General features: G+C 46.9%; 2 protein-coding genes across 2 annotated transcripts in view; one reads left to right on the top strand and one right to left on the bottom strand.

The window, feature by feature from the left end:
• The window catches only part of PLXNC1 (plexin C1), a 160317-nt gene that overhangs the window by 115232 nt on the left and 18598 nt on the right, over positions 1 to 26487 (top strand). The window contains exons 21-23 of the mRNA XM_064376880.1: positions 2880 to 3026; positions 16119 to 16296; positions 18895 to 18998. Of these exons, the coding sequence (XP_064232950.1) occupies positions 2880 to 3026; positions 16119 to 16296; positions 18895 to 18998 (429 nt within the window). The remainder of the gene's footprint in view (positions 1 to 2879; positions 3027 to 16118; positions 16297 to 18894; positions 18999 to 26487) is intronic.
• Positions 6459 to 26487, bottom strand: part of CEP83 (centrosomal protein 83) — a 209690-nt gene continuing 189661 nt past the window's right edge. The window contains exon 18 of the mRNA XM_021675611.2: positions 6459 to 8883. The gene's annotated coding sequence lies outside the window, so the exon portion shown is untranslated. The remainder of the gene's footprint in view (positions 8884 to 26487) is intronic.

The raw sequence follows: 26487 nt of genomic DNA, 5'->3' as shown, positions 1-26487 counted from the left end.
GATCAGAAGCTCTGGAAGTGGAGCCCAATAATCCGTGATTTTCACAAGTCCCTGGGGTAGTAGAGAGAGAGAGCACCAGACTAGGAGTCTTGGTTAGAAGCAGCAGGTTTGGGCTCTGAAATCATCTCAGCCCCGGTCAGCTGTGTGTCTCGGCATGGCTCTTTCCATCTGGGCATCTGTTTTCAATCCACCAAATGATGGGCGTGCGTGGGCATTGCCTTTAAATCCCTTTCCAGCTCTTTCTACTGGAGCTTGTGATTCTTAACTCTGTTCTTTCAAGGGCTGCTCTTGGGCATTAAAGGGGTGAGATGTTCAGAAAATCTGGGCTGCCAGCCCAAACGGCCTCCTTGAGCAAAGCATTCTGGGTCAAGATTTCACAGTGCTGATTCAAGAGCGTCTCGAGCACTCTGGGTGGTGAGGGGGCGGCGTGGCTCGCCAGGAGGAAGTGGCATCCAGCCAGTCGGCGACACTTTCACTTTCAGTGGCATAATTCCCGCTGGTGTGGGGGTCTGATGTCCCTCCACCAGGTGCTCAAGGGCATCGGGGACACCGACTCCTAGTCCTCCCATCCTACCCCACGGACGTTTAGTGGGTGACAGCTCCGTGACCTCCAGGTAACTTCCCCTTCTTCCAAGACGCCAAGGCTTTGGGGGTAAAATAATCATGCTGTTTATTGAATGTGCCAGACAGCATGGTAAGAGCTTTACCTACCTTTCCTCATTTCATCCCCTTAAGGGTCCCGTGAGCTAAGTGTCTTCATGACCATTTTGCGTATGGGAGAACTGGAACACACAGAGAACTGTGACTCTCCCCAGGTCTCACTGCTACTGTGGGACAGCACCAGAGTCCGAGAGCTCTTAGCCACCCCGCTGTGCACTGAAAAGATGGAGTCTGCCCTGGTCTGTTACAATGTGGAAGCCTGGCCCCTGGGGGAGGGGAAATCAGATATCCAGCGGCTGTGACTCGCCTAAAAGTTGTGTTCAGTGGTGACAAACCTCATGGCCTTGTGATCCCCCAAATCAGCCACACATCAGAATCCTCCAGCCCCGCTTCCCCCTGCTCCTGCCCCAGGAAGGTATGAAAACTACAGATGCCCAGGCCTCATCTTCAGAGAGATGCCAGCTCTGTAGGTCTAGACAGGGGCGCAATGTGAATTTTTAACAGGAGCCCCAAGGGATTCTGGTGCTTAACCAGGGTTAGACCTAGGAGCGTGGGCAGAGTGAAGGGCCAGATGTTACTTAACACAGTCTAGCTACCTTCCAGAGAGTTCCTGACCACGGGGCCCCTGAATCCAGAGCTGCCCCTTCACACATCCCCCGAGAGCCCACCTGGCCCCCCAACTCGAGCCCCTGCGGGAACAGGCAGCCCTTGTCCAAGGGTTCTCAGCCTCCCTTCTGGTCTGTGCTAGGGAAAAGAGGTTCTAGTTTTGTGGTCAGGGCATTACTTGGGGTGGGGGGGGCGGGCGGCACAGGGAGAAGAGAGTGGTGAGGTTGTAAACCACTAAATAAAGGAAGTTTCTCATGAGAATTAAATGTCATGCACTAGGCCCCCTGCCCTCCCTACCTTGGAAATTTCTGAACATTCCACTTCTGCCCTGCACTGAGAGGAGACTCAAGGATGTATCACAGCAGGGTCAGCAGCCTAAAGGGAGCTGCAGCGTGGCAGGAGGTGGCAAGAGGAAGCCTGGGCACTGGGGCGGGCAGATATTCCTGCAGCCAGTATAAAGGAAGGGACAGGTGTGGGGTGGGATCCCAAGAGACTTAAAGGATGTCTAAGGTAACTTACCTGCCCAGGGGAAAGCAGGCGAGGTCCAGTGGCATCCTCCTTTCCCAGCCAGATGTGTCGCCTGTCAAGCTTGACTCTCTTAACTGGCACTTCGAGCTCCAGCCACATGGCTGGCTTTTCATCATCACTAAAGCACTTTGACTTCCTAGCCACGGTTCTTCCTCCGCCACAGAGGCCTAATGTCCATTGATTATGGAAGGTTCGTTATTTAGCAAATACTCTACAGCTGACCCAGGGCTACGTGCCTTGGGAGGATGCCGTGGAAACAGAACACACAGCCTCTCACTTGAGGTGCTCGGAGTCCTTTGGCATACAGATGTCCAGGGCTGCAAATGTGAGCCACTTCCATCACAGCAGGGGAGGCAGCCCCACCCCCAGCTAGGAAAAATTTGAAGAAAGAGCCAGTTAGGATGGGCCGAGTGTTTGGGAAAAACCATAGAGGAACTGGCTCTGGTTCAGGGAAAGAAGACCCCTTTGGCCCAGCACCAGAAAGCATGTCCAGGTGGGACTGTGTGCGGCATGCCTGGGAACTGCCCGGGCTGGGCCTGGCCCATGGAAGAGACAAGGCTGCAAACTGTTGAACTGTGGGCTGCTTCCTTTGCGAAGTGCTGTTAACACCAGATAACGTTGTCTTTGGTAAATGTATAAAATGTTCTTCCATTTATCCTGGTTACTAAGGATAATTGTGCATTTTTTATTTCTGGTTTGCTAAAGGGCGATTAAATACGAATGTAAACAAAGGTACACTCTCCACATCTACTAACTGTTCTTAGGCATTAACTCATTGATGGGCGTTAGACTGCCAGACGTTAAGTTTAAACACAAAATAACAAGGGATACCGTGGGTACCGCACATTGCTGTGAATGTGCACGTGTGCGGACGTGCATTCGTGATGGAGACAGGAGACAGTTTTCTGAGTTTTGCATCCAATCCCAAGTGGAGCCAAATGTATTTTCTTGAGAGTTTCATGTTGACTGTTAGAAAACCCTCTCTCCCGTCTCCTGCCTTACTGCTATGAACAGAAACTTGAATTCTTTGGAAAGTACAGTGGATTCCACAGAAAGCTAACTATCACTTTCGTGTTTTTTTCAAGGAGACTGTTGGAGAGCCCTTTTATTTGCTGGTGACGACTCTGAACCAGAAAATTAACAAGGGTCCTGTGGATGTAATCACTTGCAAAGCCCTGTACACACTTAATGAAGACTGGCTGTTGTGGCAGGTTCCGGAATTCAGTACTGTGGTATGTTTTCTATAAAGCTCCCAGCCAGACTCCCAAATAAATCTGGTGAGGAATTAGAGGGTGGGGGTGGGTCACTTACAGTGAAATGGTATCATTTCTATTGTAGGAGGCCCCGTAGCGTTTAGTTAATTAAAAACAGTAGTTGATAAAAATATTAACACGTGTTCACATAATAGATTTTAATTACTGAGATTGGGGGAGAAAATATTGTAATGATGCCTGGGGTACTCATCAATTTCCAAAGATTTTAATATCAGGACTGCTTATAGCTTTCAGTGTTGTCAAAGGAAATGCAAAGTACTCCCTATTCAGCACTTATAATTGCAATCAGAATTTCTCAAATGGCTCTGCTCTGGGAAGACAATGTGTGAAGATATATTTCAACCAAATTGAGGCCGTCTTATTTTAGAACGATAACACAAGACAAATTCCACTGCGTTCCCCATGCGACGTGACGCCTTTACTTTATTTTCATGGATTAGTTACAAATGTTTGGTGTCATGCACTTAATGTACTGTGATCTCATAGATATTTTTAGAGGAACGCTGTAAATCACTAGAGGAAGATGATTGTCTAGCTGCTGGAGGGTTTCACTCGTTTGAAAATTTCTTTTTAATTCATCCCCACCGCACCCACTCCATGCCCTTCCTAAAAAAAGAAAGCAAGCCCAATTTGGGGCATATTCAGGAATTTCAGAGAGGGAGCCAAGCATTGAAAGGAACTTCAGAATTACTTAGGAATTTTCTATGCTTTTCTGTTAGTAGAGACTTGGAGAAGAGATTGCTGTGTTTTGGTTTGATCTTTAGCTTTATGAAGACTGGGCTTCTTCATGATCTCGTTAGTGGAGGAGGAAAAGATTACAGTGGGGTTTGGGAATTGCTAATTAAGAGAGCTGAGACTCCTGTGGCTTCGCTCTGGAGGGTGGGGACTGTGGTGTCATTCGGGAAGAATTCATTCCCTAATTGGAGAAGGCACCACGTTGCTGTGGACCGGGTTATGGTTAGATCCTCTGGTGGGAGATTAGTCCATAGGTCAGCTCTTTCGAGTTCTCTGCCGCTGCCAGATGCAGCTCACCCCTCCACTGAAGATGGCACCATGCTCAACTGCCATCCGAGAGTGGGAAGCTGAGCTGGAAGTCAGCACTTCCCAGCCTTCTGAATTCTGTCAGTACACCCATCTGCACCTGAGAGGCAGTAGATTGGGGTGCAATGGTTCTCAGACTTTAGCATCTAGCAGAATTGCCCAGAAAGCTTGCTAAACACCAACTGCTAGGCAGCAAGCTGGAGTTTCTGATGCAGTAAATCCAGGAGGTGGCCCAAGAATTCACTTCTCTAACCAGCTTCCTGACGCTGTCGGTGCTCCTTGAGAACTATTGGTAGAGTGGTTAACAGCGTGGGCTCTGGGGCCAGACAGGTTTGAATCCTGCCTCTGCGACTGGTTAGCTGTGTGATGTTGGGCAAGTTTCTAAACCTCTCTGTGCCTCATTCATTCTCCCTACGTGTAAAATGAAAATGATAGTTATGTTTCCTACTCATCTTATGGGGTGTTTTGAGGATTAGGAGTTAGTATGATAAAAAACATTTAGAACATTGCCTGGCACATGAGTGCTACCTAAAGCTTTATTCTATTTGATGCAGATCTCACTGAATCCGTGTTTAAAATGCAGGTCCAAATACACCAGTGCCTGGGCTTTCCCTCGGGATTGACTGAATCAGAATCTCTGGGGATGGAGCCCAAGCATGGATATATTTTGTAAACCTTCCAGATAACTCTGATGTGTGTTCAGCCTGGGCACCACTGGGTACCATGGAGAACAAGAGACAAACTTTGCACAGGGCCTGTTGACTCACTTTTCACTGATCCTGAGTTTGTCATTCCTAACCTAGAAGATGTTCTGCTTTTACTTTAAGATGTTTTAGAAGCCCCAAAGATCCCCAAAGAGAAATATTTGCAAGGGAAATATAAGGGGAATCCTCCAGTATTTCAGTTGCGAGACAACATCAGACCCAAACAGGAAGGATAGGAGATAGAGTTGGAATCGGGGAAGAAGTCAGATGCTTGAGGCAACTTTTGAGGTTTGAAGCCTTTTTTAATGCTTTACATCTGAACGCGTTTTCTCCCTTTCATTCTGAAACATTATTTATTTCACAGTCAATTAAGACCATGTGTTTCTGATTTGTTAACACTCAGCTCATCATCAAAATGTTACTTGATGTTGAAGAAATTCATGTCGACTCTTGAATTCTTTTTTTTCTTTACAGCCCTTGGGGAAAAGGGTAATGGAAAATTACGATTTCAGAAATCCACATAAATCTTCCTTTTCAAATTCAGATTGGCTGGTACATAGAGCTGAGCCTGGAAAAGGAATGGGCCACTTGTTTTTAGGGGCCTTGCCTTTAAAAATGATTGTTAGTGCCTCTCATGAGGCCTGGCCAAGCCCCCCTTTCGTGGTGGGCGGTTGTACTAGAAACTACAGAGAAGGCACGTGATCTGGTCTATGCTTGTGTGACAAACTGTTAGCAGAAGGTCAATATAAAACATTTAAGGGTTTTCATTTCCTTTTAGGCATTTCCCCCAGCCTGAACCACCATATTTCTCATTTTCTTCTTCCTCCCTTCCCTCCTCCCGCTTTTACACTGCCCCCCTCCACCCCTCCCAAGCATGTACACCCAGTTTTAGGACTTGATTTACCAAATTTGCCTGAGGCAGTTTATGTAATTGAAAACCAGGTGTGGTGAACAAACTGATTCTCTGTCTGTGCATGCGGGAGGTTGGGGGCAGGTTCTTTCAAGGAAAGGAAAGTCAGAAATCAAGAGCATCCTCACGAACCACTTGAAATGACGGAGCCTGGTGCCAAAGCAGGGACACGTTTGGAAAAAAGGCTCCTAAACTCGTGTTCAGCTAAATGCTCAGAAGTGCAGCACCTCACATAGCAACCTAAAAGTTAGCTTTCACACCTCTCAGATGAGGATGTTTTCTCCCTGAGGTGTGGGGGGTTTCTAGAACATAAAGGCATCTTGCCAATTTCTTATACATGGAATCATGATACTAACAAATGGGCCCTGGGAAGCAATGCTCTGTTCTTGCATATTGAGAAGAAAATTCCTCTGTCTTGCCAGAAATCCAAGCAAAGTCCCCTAGAGCCATGCTTACTCCATCCTTCTCTATCAAGGCATTCCAGGCTGGTGTTTAATGAGGCAGCAGTGAGACAGACTGCCCTGATATTGGCATCCTCCCTAATGTCAGCACCAAGGGTAGGGGTGTTCACACACAGGACTTTAGTTTTCCTTAATATCTGGGAAATGAGATCGGACAGCTAGAAGAGAATAAGACCTTTTTTTTTTTTTTTTTTAAATCTCAATCTGTAGCACAGGCTGGAGTGCAGTGGGGCAGTCTCAGCTCACTGCAAACTCTACCACCTGGGTTCAAGTGATTCTCCTGCCTCAGCCTCCCAAGTACCTAGGATTATAGGCACCTGCCACCATGCCAGGCTAATGCTTCTATTTTTAGCAGAGACGCGGTTTCACCTTGTTGGCTAGGCTGGTCTTGAACTCCTGGCCTCAAGTGATCCACCTGCCTCGTCTTCCCAAAGTGCTGGGATTACAGGTGTGAGCTACTGAATCTGGCTGAGAATAAGACCTATTGCTGTGCCGGGTTTTTCCCTACCCTTTGCAAAATTTTGAACACATTTGATTTTGTTGATGGAGAATCTCAGACTCTCACTCAGCTTGAGTTTTATCAAGAACTCAAGAACTTTGGAGGACTTAGTGAAAGTTTGAGGATTTCAGTCCCAGAAAAGTGCATCACATGGGAGAAGGGACGTTTACTTCACTTTCAGGAGGAGATGAGAAAAGCCAATAACTCGTAGCAAGCATGCTGAATTAGCAAGTTTGACTTGTAATCAAAGTTAAGTGTGAAATGGTTTTTTGAACTCTTAAACTCAGAAAATGAGCTTGCCAATCTGCTGTATCTGAGAGATAGCATCTTGGCACCCTGGAAAACAGTGTTCCAACGAAAATATTATCGCCCTCCTTCTCCTCTCCATGAAAAAGTTTTCAAGATTATTAGAAGTTCTTGAAAAAGCATAAGTATGTGCCTGCAGAAATATTAACGCATCCATCATGATTTATTGAAGGTTTATGCCAGCCTACTCCAGTCTGTCTCTTTGTCTAGCAGTTACCATTTTGGGACAATTATGTTTAATAAAATATCTCATATATAACAGAGCCTGGGGCGTCTCCACCAGGAGTTTCTCACTGGTGCACCTCCTTTCACAGCGCTCTCCCTACCAGTCCTGGCTGCTTCTGTTCCATTTAGTTTGTCCTTGCAGAAGATCCGTTAGCCCCGTAATTAAACAACCCACTGTCCCAATTAAGTCATTCTCTGTTACTTCAATTACATCCCATTGTTCATTAAATCCTGATGTTTGCACTGCAGCAATCTTGTTTTTAATACTCCTAGCATTTGTGGAGAAACAGTGAAGTTAATTAACAATTCTTGAGCTTTTTCTTTTTCTCTCTACTATTGTGCAAATCATTTCCATTATGACTTGCAGTAATACTGAAACCATTACTAACTTCATAGTTAGTGTTCTGAGCTTCCTGATCAAAGAGTGAAACCATTCTTTATCATCACTTTAGGTAAGTCATTCCCTCGTTGATGTCAAGCCATGGAAAATGAAAAATGAGCGTGTAATGGGTGATCTAAATGACCTTCCTCTCCGTACGTTTTCTTCTCGTGCCTGTAATCTTGGAATTAGAAAATAATTTAGTTATCTAAATATAAAAGTATTTAATTTTCTTCTTTATAGCTCAAACGCGACTCTATTATTTTATTGTTAGGATGATTATTTATATTTGTACCCCTCAGAGAATGGTAACTTTTATCACAAGTCATGGCGGAGACAGAAAGCATTTTCTGGATTTGTCTTGTTGCCATTGTCAAAGTCAGCATTCCATTTGAGGGTACTGTTCCCTAGAGCAGGGACAGCAGACCACAGCCTGTGGGCCAGATGTGACCTGTTCATTTCCTCATTGTCTGTAGCTGCTTTCCTGCTACAGCGGCAGAGTGGAGTAGTTGCAGCAAAGACCATATGGGTTTCAAGCCTTCAATACCTTCTGGCCCTTTGCTGAAAGTTTGCTGGCCTTTAGTCTAGAGCCTTGACATAGTAGAGAATAAGAACTAGAATCTTCCCTCCCACAAACAGGCTTGGCCTTTTTCCTCTCCTTCTAGGGACACGGCTATGGAAATGCCTGGCCACTATTTACAAATCTGAAACTTATGGGGCTCTTTGCCAACACACAACACCCCGTCCCAACTCCACACCCACAAATACTGTGAATACTGAAATCGGTTATCTTGGGCTAAATCAGACAGCTCTTCGTACTTGATTCTAGGATGGACAAAGCGTTAGCAAATGCTAGCAAGTATAGAAAGATCAGTGAGAGAAACTGAAATTTGAGAAAATTATCTCCACTAACTTTTTTTTTTTTTTTTTTTAATGGAAACAGGCTCTCGCTACCCTGTCCTTCACCCCCTACTCTTCTGTTAGGGTAGCAGATCCCTTGATCCAGGAAGCTGTGAGCTGTGGATCTTTGTGAGGAAAGGAAAGGGGGAGTAGAGTGAAGAGGGGAGGCTGGACCGGCACTTGCAGCTCAAAGGGGAACGTCTGGCAGGTCCCAGGGCTGCTGACTCCTGGAAAGAACCTTAGATCAGAAGTTTCCCTGAGACTTGCACTTCTGACTCTGGCCTCCTGCTGCTTCTACGGAACTTCTGAAATGGATTGTCTTCTTTTTTCTTCTCTGTTTAATTCCGTTTGGTATGAGAACTAGACTTTCCTCTTGACTTTCATTTGGCCCTGAAATAAAATTAGAAATACACTTTATAGGTTTTATTTAATGAAAGCAATTATTGCTCCAAGGCCTTTTATGATAAAGTTGCTGGTTTGTAATCAATTCTTTTACAATTACTTCCCAGGCATTATAAGGTGTTACAGAAAGGAGGCAGCAACATTCCTGCTTTTATTAGCCAAGAATATGGTCGAGGAGACAGGTAGCCAGATCTTCCTCCCATGTGGGAAAATACCTGTTCCCTGTCCGCGATTCATCCTCCCAGCCCCTGCAGCCTCATCCTCTCTGTCTCCTCATTACCCCAAATCACCAAATCATGTGACAGGACGGTGGGTGGAACCAGCAGCGAAAGGGGCATGCAGTTACATGCTGCCAGGCCGTGTGCAGAAGAGGTGGGGTTTGGAGTCCGCTAGTCTTAGGCTTGAATCTGGGCTCGGCCACTTACTTTTGGCAAGTCACTCAGCCGCTCCAAACCTGCTTCCTCTTCTGTACACAGGCGATGACCAAAACCTGCCCTGGTACGTTTGTGGTGAGGTCAGAAAATAATAGATGTACCGCATCTAGCCATCTTGCCTGGCGTGAAGTAGGAGCTCATTCTTCACAACAGTTCTCCTTGTCTGAGGTGCTTGCTCTTTCTCTTGTCTCCTGTAAGGTCCACTAAGCAGGAAGTGTCCCTCGGCATTCTTTTTGGTTGGTTGGTTATTGATGATGTGGAGTGTGGGGTAGTTGATAAGCGGATTCCATCATCATGAAAAGCATTTCTTGGGTACCTGTGTGCTTATGTTGTCAAAAATGTCACATACGACCCCTGTAACTGGTGTTTACAGCCTGTGGCAGACAGTATCCCACTGGGCAGATGTGAACAGGAGACGACCGTGGTAGCCCGTGAGAGGCTGGTGGCTGACATGCTTCAAAGGGGCCCGGCCCGGCCCTTCCAGCCCAGCCCTCTCCCCAGGCCTTCTGGACCATGTACTTTCCAATAGCCTTGTCTTTCTGATAACCCTCCTTGATAATAGGCATCATTCCCAAATCCATTAGGATGCAGTTCAGCTGTACGGAACAGAGACCCAAGATGTGTGTGTTTTCAGCAACAGAGAAGCTGATTTCTCTCCCCGGTGATGTTCTGGGTGGGCAGTGCAGGGCTGGTAGGGCAGCTGCTCCCCTCTTGTCCTCATAGTCTACGTGTCTGCTCACCCCCAGCCTCCTTCCCCATCCCAGCTAGCAGGAGTAAGCAGGGCTATAGAAGGGAGGGCAGATGGTCACCAGCCAGTAACACGTCCACTTATGGTCATCAGCCAGGACTTAGACAATAACTCGGACTTAGTTGTAACTAGGATGTGTCCTGACTCTGAGCTGTGAAGCCAAGAGACCAGCTCTGGGTCACCATCTCCCAGTGCCTCCTGGCCCTGCCATCCTAGTCACAAGATGGCTGCCGCTGCTCCAAGCACTACTCTCCCTTTTGTTCGGATAGAAGACTTCCAACTGGGCATGGTGGCTTACACCTGCAATCCCAGCACTTTGGGAGGCCAAGGTGGGAGGATCACTTGAGCTCAGGGGTTCAAGACTAGCCTGAGCAACATAGCAAGACCCTGTCTCTAAAAACAAAATTTAAAATTAGCCAAGCATGGCAGTGTGTACCTGTAGTCTCTGCTACTGAGGTGGGAGGAAGTCGAAGCTGCAGTGAGCCATAATCACACCACTGTACTTCAGCCTGGGCAACAGAGTGAGACCCTGTCTATTAAAAAAGAAAGAGGCCTGGCGTGATGGCTCACGCCTGTAATCCCAGCACTTTGGGAGGCTGAGGCAGGCGGATCACAAGGTAAGGAGTTCGAGACCAGCCTAGCCAATATGGTAAAACCCCATCTCTACTAAAAATACAAAAATTAGTCGGGTGTGGTAGTGTGCTTGTAATCCCAGCTACTTGGGAGGCTGAGGCAGGAGAATCGCTTGAACCTGGGAGGCGGAGGTTGCAGTGAGCTGAGATCGCACCAGCCTGGAGACTGCACACCAGCCTGGAGACTGCACTCCATCCTGGGTGACAGAGACTCTCTCAAAAAGAAAAAAGAAAACCCTTGTTTTTATGTGTTGGCCAGAGCTGGGTTACATGACCAGTCCCAGGTGAAAAGAGAAGGGAGTTGCTGCCAATCATGCTTCCCAACCCAGGCTGGACCCACTGCTGTGCAGACCTGGCCTTTGTTAGCAGAGAAGGGATGGCCACTGTTTGGACGACAAACCCGATCTGCCACCACAGCTTACTGACACTTTCCTGCCGAGGAAAGAGGAAGAGGCAGGGCAGTTCCTCTAAACAGAGGGCAGATTTCTGGGGAAGAGACCAGTGTACATTTTGCAGCACTTTAGGCTTTTGTGGGTATTTTCTGGGTGTTACACCATCCCACAGATTTGGACTGTGCTTATTTTACAAAACATTCTTGTGCTTCAAAAGGCAGGATCACCGAGTATTCAAGAACACGGAGCTAGAGTACCATGTTCTACCATTTTCTTGCTGGGTGACCTTGTGCCATTTATTTAACCTCTCTGTGCCTCAGTTTCTCATTTGCCAAATGGAATGAGTAAAAGACTCTACCTCGCGGGGTTGTTTCTGAGATTTATGTACACGAATACATACACGTCATTTAAAACAGTGGCACCTATAAAGTACTCCTTAATTTACTATTATTATATGCCATTATTTAGTGATCCTGTCACTCCTTTGAGATAGGAACAATGAGGATTTTAAGGCTCAGTGAAATTAGATGACTTGCCCGAACTCCCTCAGCTGGTGAGCAGCAGGGAATGGGGGGGTCCAGGTGGCCTGGTGCTGGGCTGGAAGTCGGGGCCCTGACCCCTTCTGTCCTCCATACTCAGAATCCTCTGTGGACACTCACTGAGGGTGATAGTCACTGATGGGTGACTGTTGTCCCACAGGTGATGCTTTTGTCTCTGAAATTTACTGTGAATTATCTGAGAACAAGGACTACGTCTTAACGTCTCTCCGACATCCCAGCCCTAACTCCAAGTAGGGCAGGAGGACATGCTGGTTAAGTGGGCTTTGGTGGGAGTGTGGGAGCTGGAGAGATGGCGCTTCACTGAGGTATCTTCCCCAGTGGGGAACAGTGGCTGAGGGCAGACCCTGTGATGCCAGGCTGTCTGCCATGGCACAGGTACCTGCTCCCCATCACAGAGCAGAGGCCCGCATGCGCTCTCCCAGGCTGGAGGTGGAGGTGTTCAGAGGCCGGCGCCGAAAGCCTCCACTGTACTTACGCCTTAGGAAACTGCTGTTTGGGCACTAAGCGTTAGCAACATAAAAAATGTACACAAATCAATTTGTGTCTGAATTGACTCTTAGAATTCCCCGTGGACTCTGTAAAATGCCGTTTTACCTCTTTTCCACCCGTCTAGCCGTGGAGGCAGTGGCAGATTTACATTATTTTACATCCAGTTAAGGGTTTTTTTTCCTTTGGTTATGTTTCTAAAAAGAACATTTATTGCCCTTAAGAAGGTGGTGGTGGTAAAGAAAATAGTGCCCTTTAGGTAGTAATAGAATGCTGTTTCACAAATACCTATAAAACTATTAAACAAGCTGGGATTGCTGGAGCTCTGATTAAAAGGTGCCTTCCATTCATCTTTACCTTTGGAAATACCTGTGAAGTAGCTTAACTGCAATGACCCCCCACCATGAGAAGATTGCCTTGTAGAGAAATAAGGCAAGACCCCAGCAAGTCTACCCAGACCATAGGTGCTGGCCTATGACATTGACTCCTTCACACCCTCCCCTCCTGTTGATGTGGGAATCTAGCTTAGGACATTGCTTACAGCCTGGGCTAAGCCAGGGTTTCTGGAGGGTCAGGAGGGCTCCCAGGCTATAGGCGGAACCGGGAGGACGGAGGGAGGATGGGTGGTAGAAGCAGGGACAGCGTAGCCGAGGGGTGTGTGGCACCAATTCTGCAGTTAGGCAAATCTGGCTTCAATTCCTGGGTCTGCCGCTGATGAGCTGTCCCTGGAGCAAGTTACTCAGCCACTCCGTGCCTCGGCTCCCTCACTCCACAACAGAGATGGCAATAATAATACAACCTCCTGCACCAGAATGTTGGGAGGATTCAGAGAAACAGGTCTTGAAATGTGTTTGGGAGAGCATCTGGTCCCAGAGGCCCCAGGAGACATCTCTAAAAAAGGAGGCAAGGAGAGGGCTCGGGCTTCATATGTTGGTTCCTTCTAAACAGTCTGCCCACCAGCTCCCTGCCTTCTCTCCCGTCTGGTATTTTTTGTTTCTTGTTTGTGAGCAGACAGGCCTTTGAACTCCTTTCTAGTGGGTGGCTGGCCCAGAACACAAAGGTTCTCTGAGAGCAGGCCAGGGAGTGACTCCGTTGTAGGAGGGAAACTCATAGAGGCCAGACGGAGATCACCGGCCAACCTCAGAGTTCAAATTCCACTGATTTGGAGTTTTAATCATTTGGTTGAGACCAGACCAAAATTTACTCTTGCATAATTATCAACAGGATTAGAAGGGCAGGATTTGAGGGCGTTTGTCTTAGCTCTTTATAAACACCATAAACTGGGCGGCTTATACATAGAAACTGATTTCTCATAGTTCTGGAGGCTGAGAAGTCCAAGATCAAGAGTTGGTGTCCTGTAAGAGCCCAGTTTCTCAGGATGGCATCTTCCTGCTGGGTCCTCACATGGTGGAAAGGGCAGGGCAGCTCTCTGGGGCCTCTTCTATAATGGCACTAATCCCATTGATGAAGACTCTGCCCTCATGGTCCAATCCCCTCCAAAAGGCCCACCTCCAAGTACCTTCCCCTTGGGGGTTAGGATTTCAACACCTGGATTTAGGAGTGGACATCGATATTCAGACTGTAGCAGCATTAAAGAGAAGATACACCCCTGAGAACCTCCCCACATTTCAGAAGCCCCACATCCACATCAGTGGTCCATAAGTCACGGGCTCACATGCCAGACGCTGTTCTAAGAGCGACGTGGTTACTGTTGTTACGCCCTCTTTGCAGATGAGAAAGCAAGGTGCAGAGAGGTCACCCAGCTGGTTTACCTCGGGCTAGGAAGAAACCCAGGGGTCCACTTGGTTCACTGTGGGCAGCTGCCTCCTTCTTACTCTGACAGAGATACTGAATGTGGACTGGGTGTCCTAGCTGTTCAGTGTGGGCTGAGTCTCTGTTTGTAAATGAATGCATACTAATACCAACAATAATAATAATTGTAACAGGTTTTATTATTACTGATATTATCATCAAGCCTTTCCCAGCAGCCTGGCCCTTGAATGCATGATCACATTCAATCTCCGTAACAACACTGGAAGGCTGGTACTATTATTACACCCATTGTAAAGTTGAGGTAGGCCTAAGGGTTCCCATCTTCCATATTATTTGTGTTTTCATCTTTCCCCTAAGCCTTATGCAAATTCGACATCACCTGCTCCACCCCCTGCATATATACCTGGCTGGTGTCCACCACATTTGGAGACCTCCTCTTTTGGCTTTGGAGCCCCCCTCCCTCTGTCTCTGTATGGGGGAGCCTCTTCCCTCTGTCTTCTCCTTTCCTTCTTGCCTATTAAACTCTCTGCTCCTTAAAACCAAAAAACAAACAAAAGAAACCAACAACAAAACAGAAAAAAATTCCCATTACTTGATCATTTTATATTCCCCTTTTTTTTTTTGAGACAGAGTTTCGCTCTTGTTACCCAGGCTGGAGTGCAATGGCGCAATCTCGGCTCACCCCAACATCCGCCTCCTGGGTTCAGGCAATTCTCCTGCCTCAGCCTCCTGAGTAGCTGGGACTAAAGGCGTGCGCGACCATGCCCAGCTAATTTTTGTATTTTTAGTAGAGATGGGGTTTCACCATGTTGACCAGGATGGTCTCGATCTCTTGACCTCGTGATCCACCCGTCTCGGCCTCCCAAAGTGCTGGGATTACAGGCGTGAGCCACCGCGCCCGGCCTATATTCCCTTATTAAGCCAGGCTTGAAACAAGAAATAATTGTGCATTTCACACCATACCCAAGCCTCTCTGACTTTGTGATTACCAAGGTGAATTAGAATCTAAACTGCTATGTTATGCTATTTGCAAAATACTCTTAGCTCGTCCCTGAATCAATTCTTATGAGGATACGTATTAGGTAAAACTTTGTTATTTTAGATCTGTTTATTTGTTCTTAGATGAAGTAAACTTGAAATTGCTTTTCAATTCGTTTTGAAATATTCTCTAGTTCTGTTTTCACATGTGCACAAAGTCCTCACTTCCCCCATTAGTCAGATTCTGAAGTTTTGCGGCACTGGGAGAATGTTAACTGACAAAATGTTAAGTAATGGTGCTGAAATGTAATTAATGCAGGAATCATAGTATGGGGTGGGGATCTCAGTGCTTTAATGAAGGCTCGGGAAACCATCTGACTGAGGATGTTGAGAGTGGAGGGGGAGATGAATGCTCCTATAATTAATGCTGCGTATTAAAAAGTGACCTCTTTGGGTCGGGCACAGTGGCTCACACCTGTAATCCCAGCAATTTGGGAGGCTAAGGCTGGTGGACCACAAGGTGAGGACTTCGAGACTAGCCTGGCCAACATGGTGAAACCCCATGTCTACTAAAAAAAAAAATACAAAAATTAGCCAGGCATGGTGGCGTGTGCCTATAATCCCAGCTACTCAGGAAGCTGAGGCAGGAGAATTGAACCCAGGCGGTGGAGGTTGCAGTGAGCTGAGATTATGCCACTGCACTCCAGCCTGGGCAACAGAGCAAGACTCCGTCTCCAAAAAAAAAAAAAAAAAAAAAGGTGATCTCTTTGGCACGGTCAATATGGGGGTCTTGTAACCTCTCCTGCCACCTGGAACTTCACTTCTGGGACTCTGTGGTCTGCTAATAAAAAAGATAATCACCGATCTGCCTCGTCTACTGTGGAGCCCTTCCAGTTCTTTTTTCTTTTTCTTTTGAGAATGAAATTAGAAATCACCAAATTACCATTTTTAGACTATGTGTATATATATATATTTTACTCTCAGATATATTTATTCAATGCTTGCTCTATAATGAGAGTTTTAACTTTCTGTTTTCCTTTCCATTATCTCTAAAAAGAATGGATTATGGAGAAAAGATGAAAGTAGTATAATGCGATCCAGTGTTTGCTAATGTGCTGTCAGAGGTATTAGTGGGACTTGCCAAGGTTTGTGTCTTTTATGAAATGCCTTTCAGATTGCAATTATCTAATAGACTTGGAAATCTGTTTATATTCTTGCAGGCATTAAACGTCGTCTTTGAAAAAATCCCGGAAAACGAGAGTGCAGATGTCTGTCGGAATATTTCAGTCAACGTTCTTGACTGTGACACCATAGGCCAAGCCAAAGAAAAGATTTTCCAAGCATTCTTAAGCAAAAATGGCTCTCCTTACGGACTTCAGCTGAATGAAATTGGTCTTGGTAAGGCGATGCGGAGCGATGTGGTCCCAGGCCTGATGAGTGTCTCTCCCCGCCTGCCCTCACTCCTTGCCCCCACCAGCTTCTGTTTAGTGATGCTTACACAGCTAGGTTGTTCCTGGAGGGCATGTCTAGGGGCCAAGAGACTGCTTTGCTCTCTCAAGGGCATCCTGATTCTTCGATGAAGCGCGGTCCTTCAGAGATGCCATTTTTTAAAAATATGACGTCTGTAAATCAGATTCATGAGACTGCAGACCCCAAGACCACACGAAATCACCTTGCATCAAGAAGTACAGGAAGGTGTCCACTTGGTGCCCTCTGCGTGTGTTGCATTTCACACTGGCATTTGATTTGTTTGTTGTGATACTGAGCGTGTCATTAGTGGGTGGCTCAGACTCTGGGTATTAACTCCAGCCTGCTAGAAAGGTCATCTTCCCTGCTAATCGCATCCTGTATTAAGTATATGCTCCATCCTCCCCCAGCGTACAGCAGCATCTGCTATGAATTCATTTTCAGGCTCTATTGGTATACAGCAAAGGAGAGCATATGCGTGAGCAAGCTAACAGGGCCCCACTTCACTCAAATGTTCATCAACATTTTAAAGTTGAGCTCCGTGCAGTCTTCCCAGGAGACTGTCGTGGGATTTTATAGCAGATAATGGGACAGAAAAGAAGAATAAAATCATGGCAGTGACAGTGTAACAAGGTTCACCTCCCCCCGACGTACAGGGATAGGCCTCAACTAAGCAGGCAATTAAAATCCTCCCACTCGGCCCTCCCAGTCCAGCCCCCTGCTAAAAGGCCATTGAGAAAGCCTCGAGGCAGGGCCTTGGAAGTTTGACTCTGTGCAAGTCTGGGGCAACTTGGTGATATGGCTTTAATGAAAGCAGGGCCACTAAGGCAACTCTCTTCTGATTCCTTTCTTGGGTGACTGTTGGGCCGCTTGAAGACTATTTTAGCTCATTTGATTAGATACAGGATCACAGGGGCAGCCCCAGCCGGGAAACCATGACCCAATCCCAGACTGCCACCTTCCTTGCCCTGAGCATACATCTTGCAAATGTGTGGCTCTCACTACACAGGACATGGGCATTCCCTGCCCAGCAGTCTTGGTCCTGCCACTGATGAGCAGGTAATAGCATCCTCACTCTTCCTGAGTTTGGGTGTCCCTTGCCTCCTGAAATAGGAAGGCAAGGAGCCAAGCAGGTGGCCTTATGCTGTAGTACGATAGTAACTGGGGACACCGTCGGCCGTGTCAGGCTTTTGCGTGCCTAGTCATTTCCTAGACTACCTCCGGGTAGTCTGGATGTGGTAGCTCATGCTTGGCCTGTAATCCCAGCACTTTGGGAGGCCAAGGCGGGCGGATCATCTGAAGTCAGAAGTTCGAGACTAGCATGGCCAACATGGTGAAACCCCGTCTCTACTACAAATAAAACTAGCCAGGCATAGTGGTGTGCAGCTGTAGTCCCAGCTACTAGGAAGGCTGAGGCAGGAGAATCACTTGAACCCAGGAGGCAGAGGTTGCAGTGGGCCCAGATTGCACCACTGTACTCCAGCCTGGGCAATGGAGGGAGATCCTATCTCCAAAAACAACAACAAAAAAATAAATCTAACATCAGAAGCAGCTATGCTGGGAGCTGTTACAGCAGAGGCTCAAAAACTCAGATGTCCAAAGGGGCAGAAAATCCCTAAGGGGTGTCAGCCACCTGGGACTACAGAAAGCAGTGGAGCTTGGCTTAATGGGAAAGGACTCGCCATCCAAGGGGATAGGGCCATTTGCTTCAGTGGGTGCCATGTGGGCTGGGGACTGTGTTACTAGACTGTTCCATTTTTAAAGAAATCAGATACCCAGTTTTTTATATGCAACTTAAAAACTTTTTAAAAATTTCTCACTATGTTGCTCAGGCTGGTCTCAAACTCCTAGCCTTAAGTAATACTCCCTCCTCAGCCTCCCAAAGTATTGGGATTACAGGCCTCAGCCACTGTGTCCAGACCGTGTGCAATTTTTAATCTTTAAATGTTAGCACTGAGTTGACACTAAAATAATAACACCGTGCAGTTTCCAAAAAAAAAAATCACATTTGTGCACCACATTCTGATTTAGGCACAGGTTGGCAACCTTGGCCAGAGAGTCACCCTGTGGTGCTGGGACCTTCACACACTGATGCCTCCCCCTTCCACCCCCAACAGGAGCCTATAGAGATGGTTCATATCATGCCCTGTTTGTGAACACGGACATACAGGTGTAAGCATATACAAATTTGCCTCAAAGAAAAGAAAAAAAAATTGCCTCTGAAAGTTTTGTTGAAGACCTTAGTCCCTCAGAAAATGCATTATTTTGTCTAAAGTGGCTTCACTTCCAGGCTTAGCCTCAGAGCACAAGCTTCAGGGAAAAAGTGGTTTGAAACGTCAGCGCCCTAAACAAACAACAAAAAAAAACAACTCGGAACTTGAGCTAGCAGTCTGGCTGATCCACCTCCACACCTTCAAACAATGATTTACCACTTTATTCAAGTTTTATTTATTGGTAAATTTGTAAAAGTAAAGTGGTAGCATTTTAAAGCTCTCTAAAAAGGAACAAAATGCTCCCCCCCTTTTTCAGAGCTTCAAGTGGGCACACGACAGAAAGAACTCCTGGACATCGACAGTTCCTCTGTGATTCTTGAAGATGGAATCACCAAGCTCAACACCATTGGCCACTATGAGGTAAGAGCAAGACTTGAACCCTGTGTCTCCTTCCTCATCCCCAATCCTAGTACCATGGACATTCTTTTAAAACAACAGGACTCCTGCCCGTTTCCTGGAATACCTTGTAGATCAGTTGTGTCTGGGGCTGAAGTTTTCTTTAGTTGCTTGTGCAGACAAGCCCATGAAGGGCTCTCACAGTGTACTTGTCATGTATTCCCTTCTTGGAAGGCTACGATTTTCCCGTCTCCCAAACTCTCTCCACCCTGAGGTTCAGCATGTGTCTAGGAAAACCAGAGAAGAGTTATCCTTTAGCCTCCACTGGGTCCGAGTGTGTTGATGCTAAACAAAGCCCTGGAAGTCCCAAGCTTCCCTCCACAGCATTCAAAATAGACCTTGTAACCTTTTGTGTAGGGTCCTTTCTTTCTGAAGAAGTTCTAAATTTCCTGTTTGTTTGCAATATCGAGCGATACTTCCTTTGGCCTCTTAACCTACATACTGGGTGAATGCCGAGGGCGGTGAGGGGTGCACGTGACTTCTCAGAGATCTGAGTGCCAGAGAATCCTGCACATAACAAGACAGAGGAGGCAGGGAAGGTTCCTGAACACACTGCGATACTGGGGTTCATTTGTTTAGCAGTATTATCTGAATCTGTTGAATATCCACTCTGTTAAGAACTGAGGCTGCATAGGAGAGGAGTGAAGACCCGGTTCCTGCCCTTACAGAGCCTGCAGCCCCCGGGGAAGGGGTGCAGAAAAGGAGGGAGAGACAAAGAGGCAACACCTTACGTGTAATAGTGCTATGTGGCTTGGAGACTCCAAGAGGCTTCCTGGGGTTGGTTATTACTGAGCTGAGACCTGAAGAATGAGGCACATACAGCAGGGAAGGGAGATCATGCATGTTAGCCACAACTTGAGAGGGGCAGTGGTGAGGGGGAAGGAGGGCAGTGACAGCTGATGGTAGCCAGTGCTTATGGACTACCAGGTGCTAGTTCCACATGTCCCTGTAATGTAACTGCCCGATGGGTTCACCTTGCCCATTGCCTAGACAGAGCTGATTTATCAAGAGGGGAATTGAGATAAAGTAATTCAGCTGTGTAGGAGATGGGAGTTTTATTATTACTCAAATCAGTCTCCCTGGGCGTTCAGGGATCGGAGTTTTTAAGGGAAACCTGGTGGGTTGGGGGAAGCCAGTGAGCCAGGAGTGCTGATTGGTCAGATCAAAGATGAAATCATAGGGAGTCGAAGCTGTCTTCTTGCGCTGAGTCAGTTCCTGGGGTGAGCGCCACAAGATCTGATGAGCCAGTTTATTGATCTGGGTGGTGCCAGCTGATCCATCAAGAGCAGGGTCTGGGCTGGGAGTGGTGGCTCACACCTGTAATACCAGCACTTTGGGAGGCTGAGGTAGGCAGATCATCTGAGGTCAGGAGTTTGAGACTACTAGCCTGGCCAACATGGTAAAATCCTATCTCTACTAAAAGTACAAAAAATCAGCCAGGCATGGTGATGCACACCTGTAATCCCAGCTACTTGGGAGGCTGAGGCAGGAGAATTGCTTGAACCCAGGAGATGGAGGTTGCAGTGAGCTGAGATGGAGCCATGGCACTCCAGTCTGGGCAACAGAGCGAGACTCCATCTCAAACACACACACACGAGACTTTGTCTCAAAAAAAAAAAAAAAAAAAAGGCAGGGTCTGCAAAATATCTCGAGCACTGGTCTTAGGTTTTACAGTAGTGATTTTATTCCCAGGAGCAATTTGGGGAGAGCCAGAATCTTGTAGCTTCCAGCTGCATGACTCCTAAACCATAATTTCTAATCTTGTGGCTAATTTGTTAGTCCTACATAGGCAGTCTAGTCCCCAGGCAAGAAGGTTTTGGGAAAGGGCTGTCGTTGTCTTTGTTTTAAACTATAAACTATAAGTTCCTCCCAAAGTTAGTTCAGCCTATGCCCAGGAACGAGCAAGGACAGCTTGGAGGTTAGAAGCAAGATGGAGTTGGTTAGGTCAGATCTCTTTCACTGTTCACCTTTCAGATGTCTTTCACTGTTAGAGTTTTGCAATGGCGGTTTCAGTATTTCTCCCCATTCTATCCTATAGCAGTCCTATTAGGTAGGTACTATTATTAACCCCACTTTATAGATGGGTATGGTGAGGCTCAGGGAGGTCTGGTAATAGCTGGTCAGTGGCAGGGCCAGATTCGGACCTGGATAGTTGGCTGTAGGGTCTGTGGCTGAACCAGCCATGCTGTGGCTTCTTACAAGAAGTAGGGGCAGAAAGGCAAGCAGGGGAGATGCAGATCACACAGACAGGGGCAGCCTCTTCAGGAGTTCTGAGTCTTATCCCAAGAGCAGTGGGGAAGCCATGGGAGGGCCTGAAGGGAGTTTTGTGTTTCAGAAAATGATTGGGGCTGTGTGTGGGATGGGTGTAGATAGAAGGGGTGCAAACCTGGAAATAGCCCCATTTGAAGCTATGGATTTCTGGTGAGGATTGGTGCTGTCCAGCAATAATGCAGTGACTCTGGACAGACACAGAGACACGCAAATAGAATCAGATGCTCAGGAGGACACTGTAAGTCACATGGATGGGAGGGACAGTGGGATGAGGGTAGGGTCAAGGATGTCGGTCGCAGATGGCTGTGCAGATGCCTGGATGCAGGTGCTTTCCTACAGATGGAGAAGACAGGAGGAGCAGCAGCGTCCCAGCACACTGGGAGGGTAGGCGCCTCCTGTTTTTCATGGCTGTACAGTCCCAGGGAGACAGGTCTGCACCAGGAAGAACCTAGGACTCTGCCAGATTCTCCCCTCGCCCAGGAAGAAGTGAGACTGTTCCTAAGCAGAGCTGCTTGGCCAGTGGCCAGGGACAGAGAACACCCATCCTTGGGCTTTTTGGCTGAAGGGTCACTCAGTTTGGAAGTGGTTACTTTGGGTGATGACTAAGGAGGTGCTGCCCCTGCAGCGTTGCTGGAGGGAGTCTAGCAGAGAAAGCTGCAGGTGAGCGACTTGCCCCTGTGCTCACTCTCCTACAGCTCAGACTAGCCAACCCTGGAAGCATCTTGCCAAGGGCCGTCGTTCTTAGCTTTTGGAGTTTGTAAAAATTCCCAGGGAGTTTTCTAAAAGCGTGTATTTTTGGGCTCAGGAATAAGCGGCATCTCTGGCCATGTTTGGAAAAACACAGCCCCAGAGGGAAGGTAATGACCAGGAGAAGGTCAGAGTCAGAGATGCTGCCCTGCTGAGTGGAAGTGCTTAGAGAGGCGCTTATCATGGCATCAGTTCAGGGTTCCAGACCTGCAGGCCAGCACCTCTCCCTTGTTTGGGTGGCAGGCTTGTCTTGGCAAGTTCAGAGAAGACACAGCCTCCAAGGCCCTCCTCTGCTGCTGTTGACTGAAGTTCTTGTCTTGCTCAGCTCTGCTTCCTCTGCCAGGCTTCTCTCCATCCCTCAGCCACTGTGGGGCATGGAGTGGGCCCCAGAGGCAGGGGATGGGGCTACTCACTGCCATTAATAGAAGGCAGGGCAAGTGTCTCCAGCAGGGAGAATGAAGAACCACCATAGCTGTCTGCAAGGCAAGGGGAAGGCCTGCCAGGAGAGAGAACATCACTCTTCACTGCAATCATCGGCCGTGCTAGACACCTATCTGCTTAAGGATGATAATGAAATTAATCCGGCCTGTAGTCACTTCCCATCCAAATGATTTATTGGCCTCATACCCCAGTGTTGCTGCATGGTGGTAATAAATGACAAGCCTAGGACATGAGGGCTTAAAGGATTCTCCTTACGTTTAAAAAGCTAAGCCATAAGGCAAATAAACCAGAGAGCCTGAAGGAAACGGGAGGTCACTGGGCTCCACGTTCTCTATGCCTGGACCATCTCAAAAGCCCCGTTTTTTAAAGGCTGCTTGGAGAAAATCATCCCCCACCACCCTCAGCCACCTACATCTATACTTGATTAAGCGTGCCTCCACAGATTCAAAATTTAGGAGTAATTTGACAGGGCTGGGCTGAAGTTTGCTTTTACCCTTTTCGTTAAAGGAAAATTTTCTCCTTGAGCACTAGCATTTCCCATCAAAGAGACAAGATGCTAATTATCACTCGTATTCATTTAGTAAAGTACCCCTAGTTTGAGTCACTGTATGTGCTTAAAAGCAAAAAAAATATTTCATTTAAAAATAGGGTCTAATTCGGAGTTTTAAGTTAATCAGACTCACCTCCCTCCAATTAGTCCAAATTAGTTAGGTTTTAAAGTTAATCTGTAGTGACGGCCAGTTCCTCCTACCATCTAAACAAAGTCCCTGCTGTAGGAGAGCCAGCCTGTTTCTTCTTTCCTTGTCTGTCCTTAGGGCAAATAGAGCGTAGCTGGTCTCCTCTGAATGATTTACTCTGAGCACATTTGACGAACAGGTTTCTAGAGGGGATGTGAGGGCACGACATAAATATAGCATCTCATGGACTAGATGCAGCCCCCAGAGCCACGCATCGCTGGCAGGGCCCCGTCACCTGCTGGCTGACACCCTTGGCAACCCCCAGCACCATGGAATTGCTTTCCATAACGATAACCATGGCAGCCAGTACCTGGCACTGCTCACGCGCATTAGCTCAATTAATGTCCGCAAAAACCCTGGGAGGCAGGGGCTTTTCTTACTCCCATGTTCCCTCCGTTGAACGCAGAGGAGGGGGCATTTCTGCTCCAGTCATTCTACCCTGTGCAGACAAAGGTTAAGCATGTCTTTACACATGAAGCCAGAGGAGTCTTTCTCTCCTGTAATTAAACCCTCGTGGTGCGCTTCCTCCACTGGATGTCATTCTGTGTGCACTGACTATGAAGGGGACTGTGCTTTGCTCTGGTGCCAACAGGATCTGGGGCATGTGAACCTGCATGTTCAGGGAGTGGGGCATACTCGCCCCCTGGGACTGTGGCAGGGTGGCTTCTCTGGGGTCCAGCCTTCTTCCTCTCACTCACACCCTGGTGTGACCTTTTGCTGGACTGAATTATCGCACCTGCACCCTGCTGTGGAGTGGTGGCGAGTGTGTGGGACAGGTGTTGGGTAGGAAATTTTCTCTACAGATGATGCTTCTAGTTCTGAGCTGCAAGGTTTTGAGAGGCAGAAAAGTTGTTTAACCAATGCTGTTGCCGAGTGTTACTCTGAACAGATGTGTGCTAATGCAGAAGTGGTCACTGCTAACAAATTTGTGATTCAAAAGATATTTAAAACTCATAGGAATGTCCCAAAGGGTGTTAAGTAAGGTTACCAATCCTTCTGGTCAAGTGTGTCATCTGTGACTCTAAAGGGACTGGACAATTGCTAAAGGTCTGTTGCAATGTGAATGTCTTTATTCATTTAACAAACAGGTATAATGCCTCTCGTGTACTGGGCACTGTTCTAGGGATTTTACCAGTAGTTCTTTCGGGCTTCTTTACTGCTCCATGAGGTGAATACTATCGGCCCCATTCTGAGGCCCATGGAGGCTAAGAAATTTGGCCAGAGTCACAGAGCTCCTCTCACTGATGCCTCAAGGCTGAAAGCAGATGAAAGAAGAAGCGCTCTAGAGACTGTGGCCCTGCACAGGGGCTGAGGGATACCTTCCCCAGATCTAGGCTTTCAGCTCATGCTCCTAACCTCCGAGGCAGCCTGGCTAGAGAGCTGGGCCCGATGTAGGAGAAATCCTGGTAGTTACATTCTCTGATGTCAAATTCAAAAGGGTAACTTCTCTTACAATCCCATGGCGAATCTCCTGTCTGTGAGTTTATCAAAATGCTTCCCTACTTCTACTTTAACCCTCTTTTTGGCCAGCAGTCCATGAAGATGACAGTTACCTTCATCCAAAAGGAGGCCTCTCTTAGGCATCCAGGCTCTGACAATTCCAACCCAACCAGATCACTCTTGAGTCCTAAGTGTTCAGGACTTCACAGTTTCCCACACATTCATGGCGGCCCAACTCCCTCAGGAGGAAAGACAGTCTCAGGGGTTATCACTAACAGTCTGCAGAGGGAGCCTGCTAGTCGCCCAATGGTTAATTTCAAGTAAACAAGAGAGAAGCAGGAGCCCTATGGCATTTTCTCTGGTTTCCAGCATCCTGTAAGCCTTGCCCTGGGTGTCCAGAATCTTCTGTGTGATTAGACCAGCCTGTGAAGGACGTTCTGACAGCCCCTTCCAATGCGCTGGTGAACCCCTGTGCTGAAGGACTCGGCAAGGTTAGCCCTCCAGCCCTGAGAAACAAGATTTTGTTTTCATCAGTTTCCAGCCTTGGGGCGTCAGTGAGAAGAGCTGAGGGAGAATATGATATTGACAGAGGGAGAGCAATATTGGCGTGTGGCTACTGGGACAGCACATGGAACAGAATTCTGTTTTCACATAATAGTTTCAGCAGATAGGGTGATTTCAGAAATAAGATATTTCAGAGTTTCTGTGTGATGACAGTTATTGTGTTTTCAGATTTTTCAATTACCACAATATTCAGAACATATTCATAATTTTTCATAAAATTTGTAGCTATAATGCTAGCATTTCTCTTAGGTTGAGTCATGAAATTGCCAATAGGTGACCATTTTTACCTACAAAAATGTTCGTTTCATAAGTATGGTTAAACATAAGTTGAACCTTATATTTCTAGAAAATCTATTTTCATGGAATTCTAAGTTATGCCATAAACATGGTATCTTATAAATCTTATCTTCACTTGCAAATGGTTTGGATGAGCAGCTCCTGTTTATTTAGAAATGACTTTAAGTTGTTGATGTGGGCTTGTTTCTCCCTGAGTGGTCACAACTCCTCCTTCTAATGATGGGAAAGTCTATAGTCGTCTCTGCCACTCCTAACGTGGGTTGGCCATCATTGGAGGGGAATCGCCTGTTGTCACATTGAATCCTAGAACACTGTGAGACTGGAAGGAATTTAATTTGAAATTGCCGTGTGTACCAGTTCTGCTCTGGGCTGGAGAAACAATCCTGCTGCAGATCCATCTAGTGACATTAATCTTTCTTTGATTTAATTTGGTTTTCATCCCTAAAGTAGGGGCCCAGAGGATGCTCCCTGCCTCACAGGAGTAGGGGACGATTAATGAGTCACTCTTAGAGGAGCATTTGGAGTTCCTCAGATGGAACAAACGGCATCATCTTTTTAACACTCTGCATTCCAGGGTACTTTTCAAAAAGGCATTTCTGTCCTCACTACAGCAGTAGCTGACTTGTGCTAAAAAGAAAACGGAAACCTTTCCCCCATAAACATCTGTAAATAAACTATTTTTCTGTCTTTATAATCGTGTTGAAGTGTCACATGGGGGAAATGTTCCAGCTCTAGAGCAGCTGTGAAAGTTAGAAATGCGCTCACACACATATGCACTCACACACACACACACACACACACACACACACAAAAAAAACTGATCCACTAATAAAATGCTTCTACACTTGCTCTTGGGAGATAATTTCAGAGTAAAATTTCCTTGGTACAAGCTGCGTCTACGCTGTCTTAATGCTTGAGCACAGCACCAGCAGCGAGCTGTTGCCAGCTCTTGAAGA

This window comes from Aotus nancymaae, unplaced genomic scaffold (genome assembly GCF_030222135.1).
Source record: "Aotus nancymaae isolate 86718 unplaced genomic scaffold, 86718_ANA_hifiasm-v0.15.2.pri h1tg000016l, whole genome shotgun sequence".
NCBI classification, from domain to species: domain Eukaryota; kingdom Metazoa; phylum Chordata; class Mammalia; order Primates; family Aotidae; genus Aotus; species Aotus nancymaae.
Note: the sequence above shows the minus strand (reverse complement) of the source record. Positions and strands in the feature narration are given on the sequence as shown.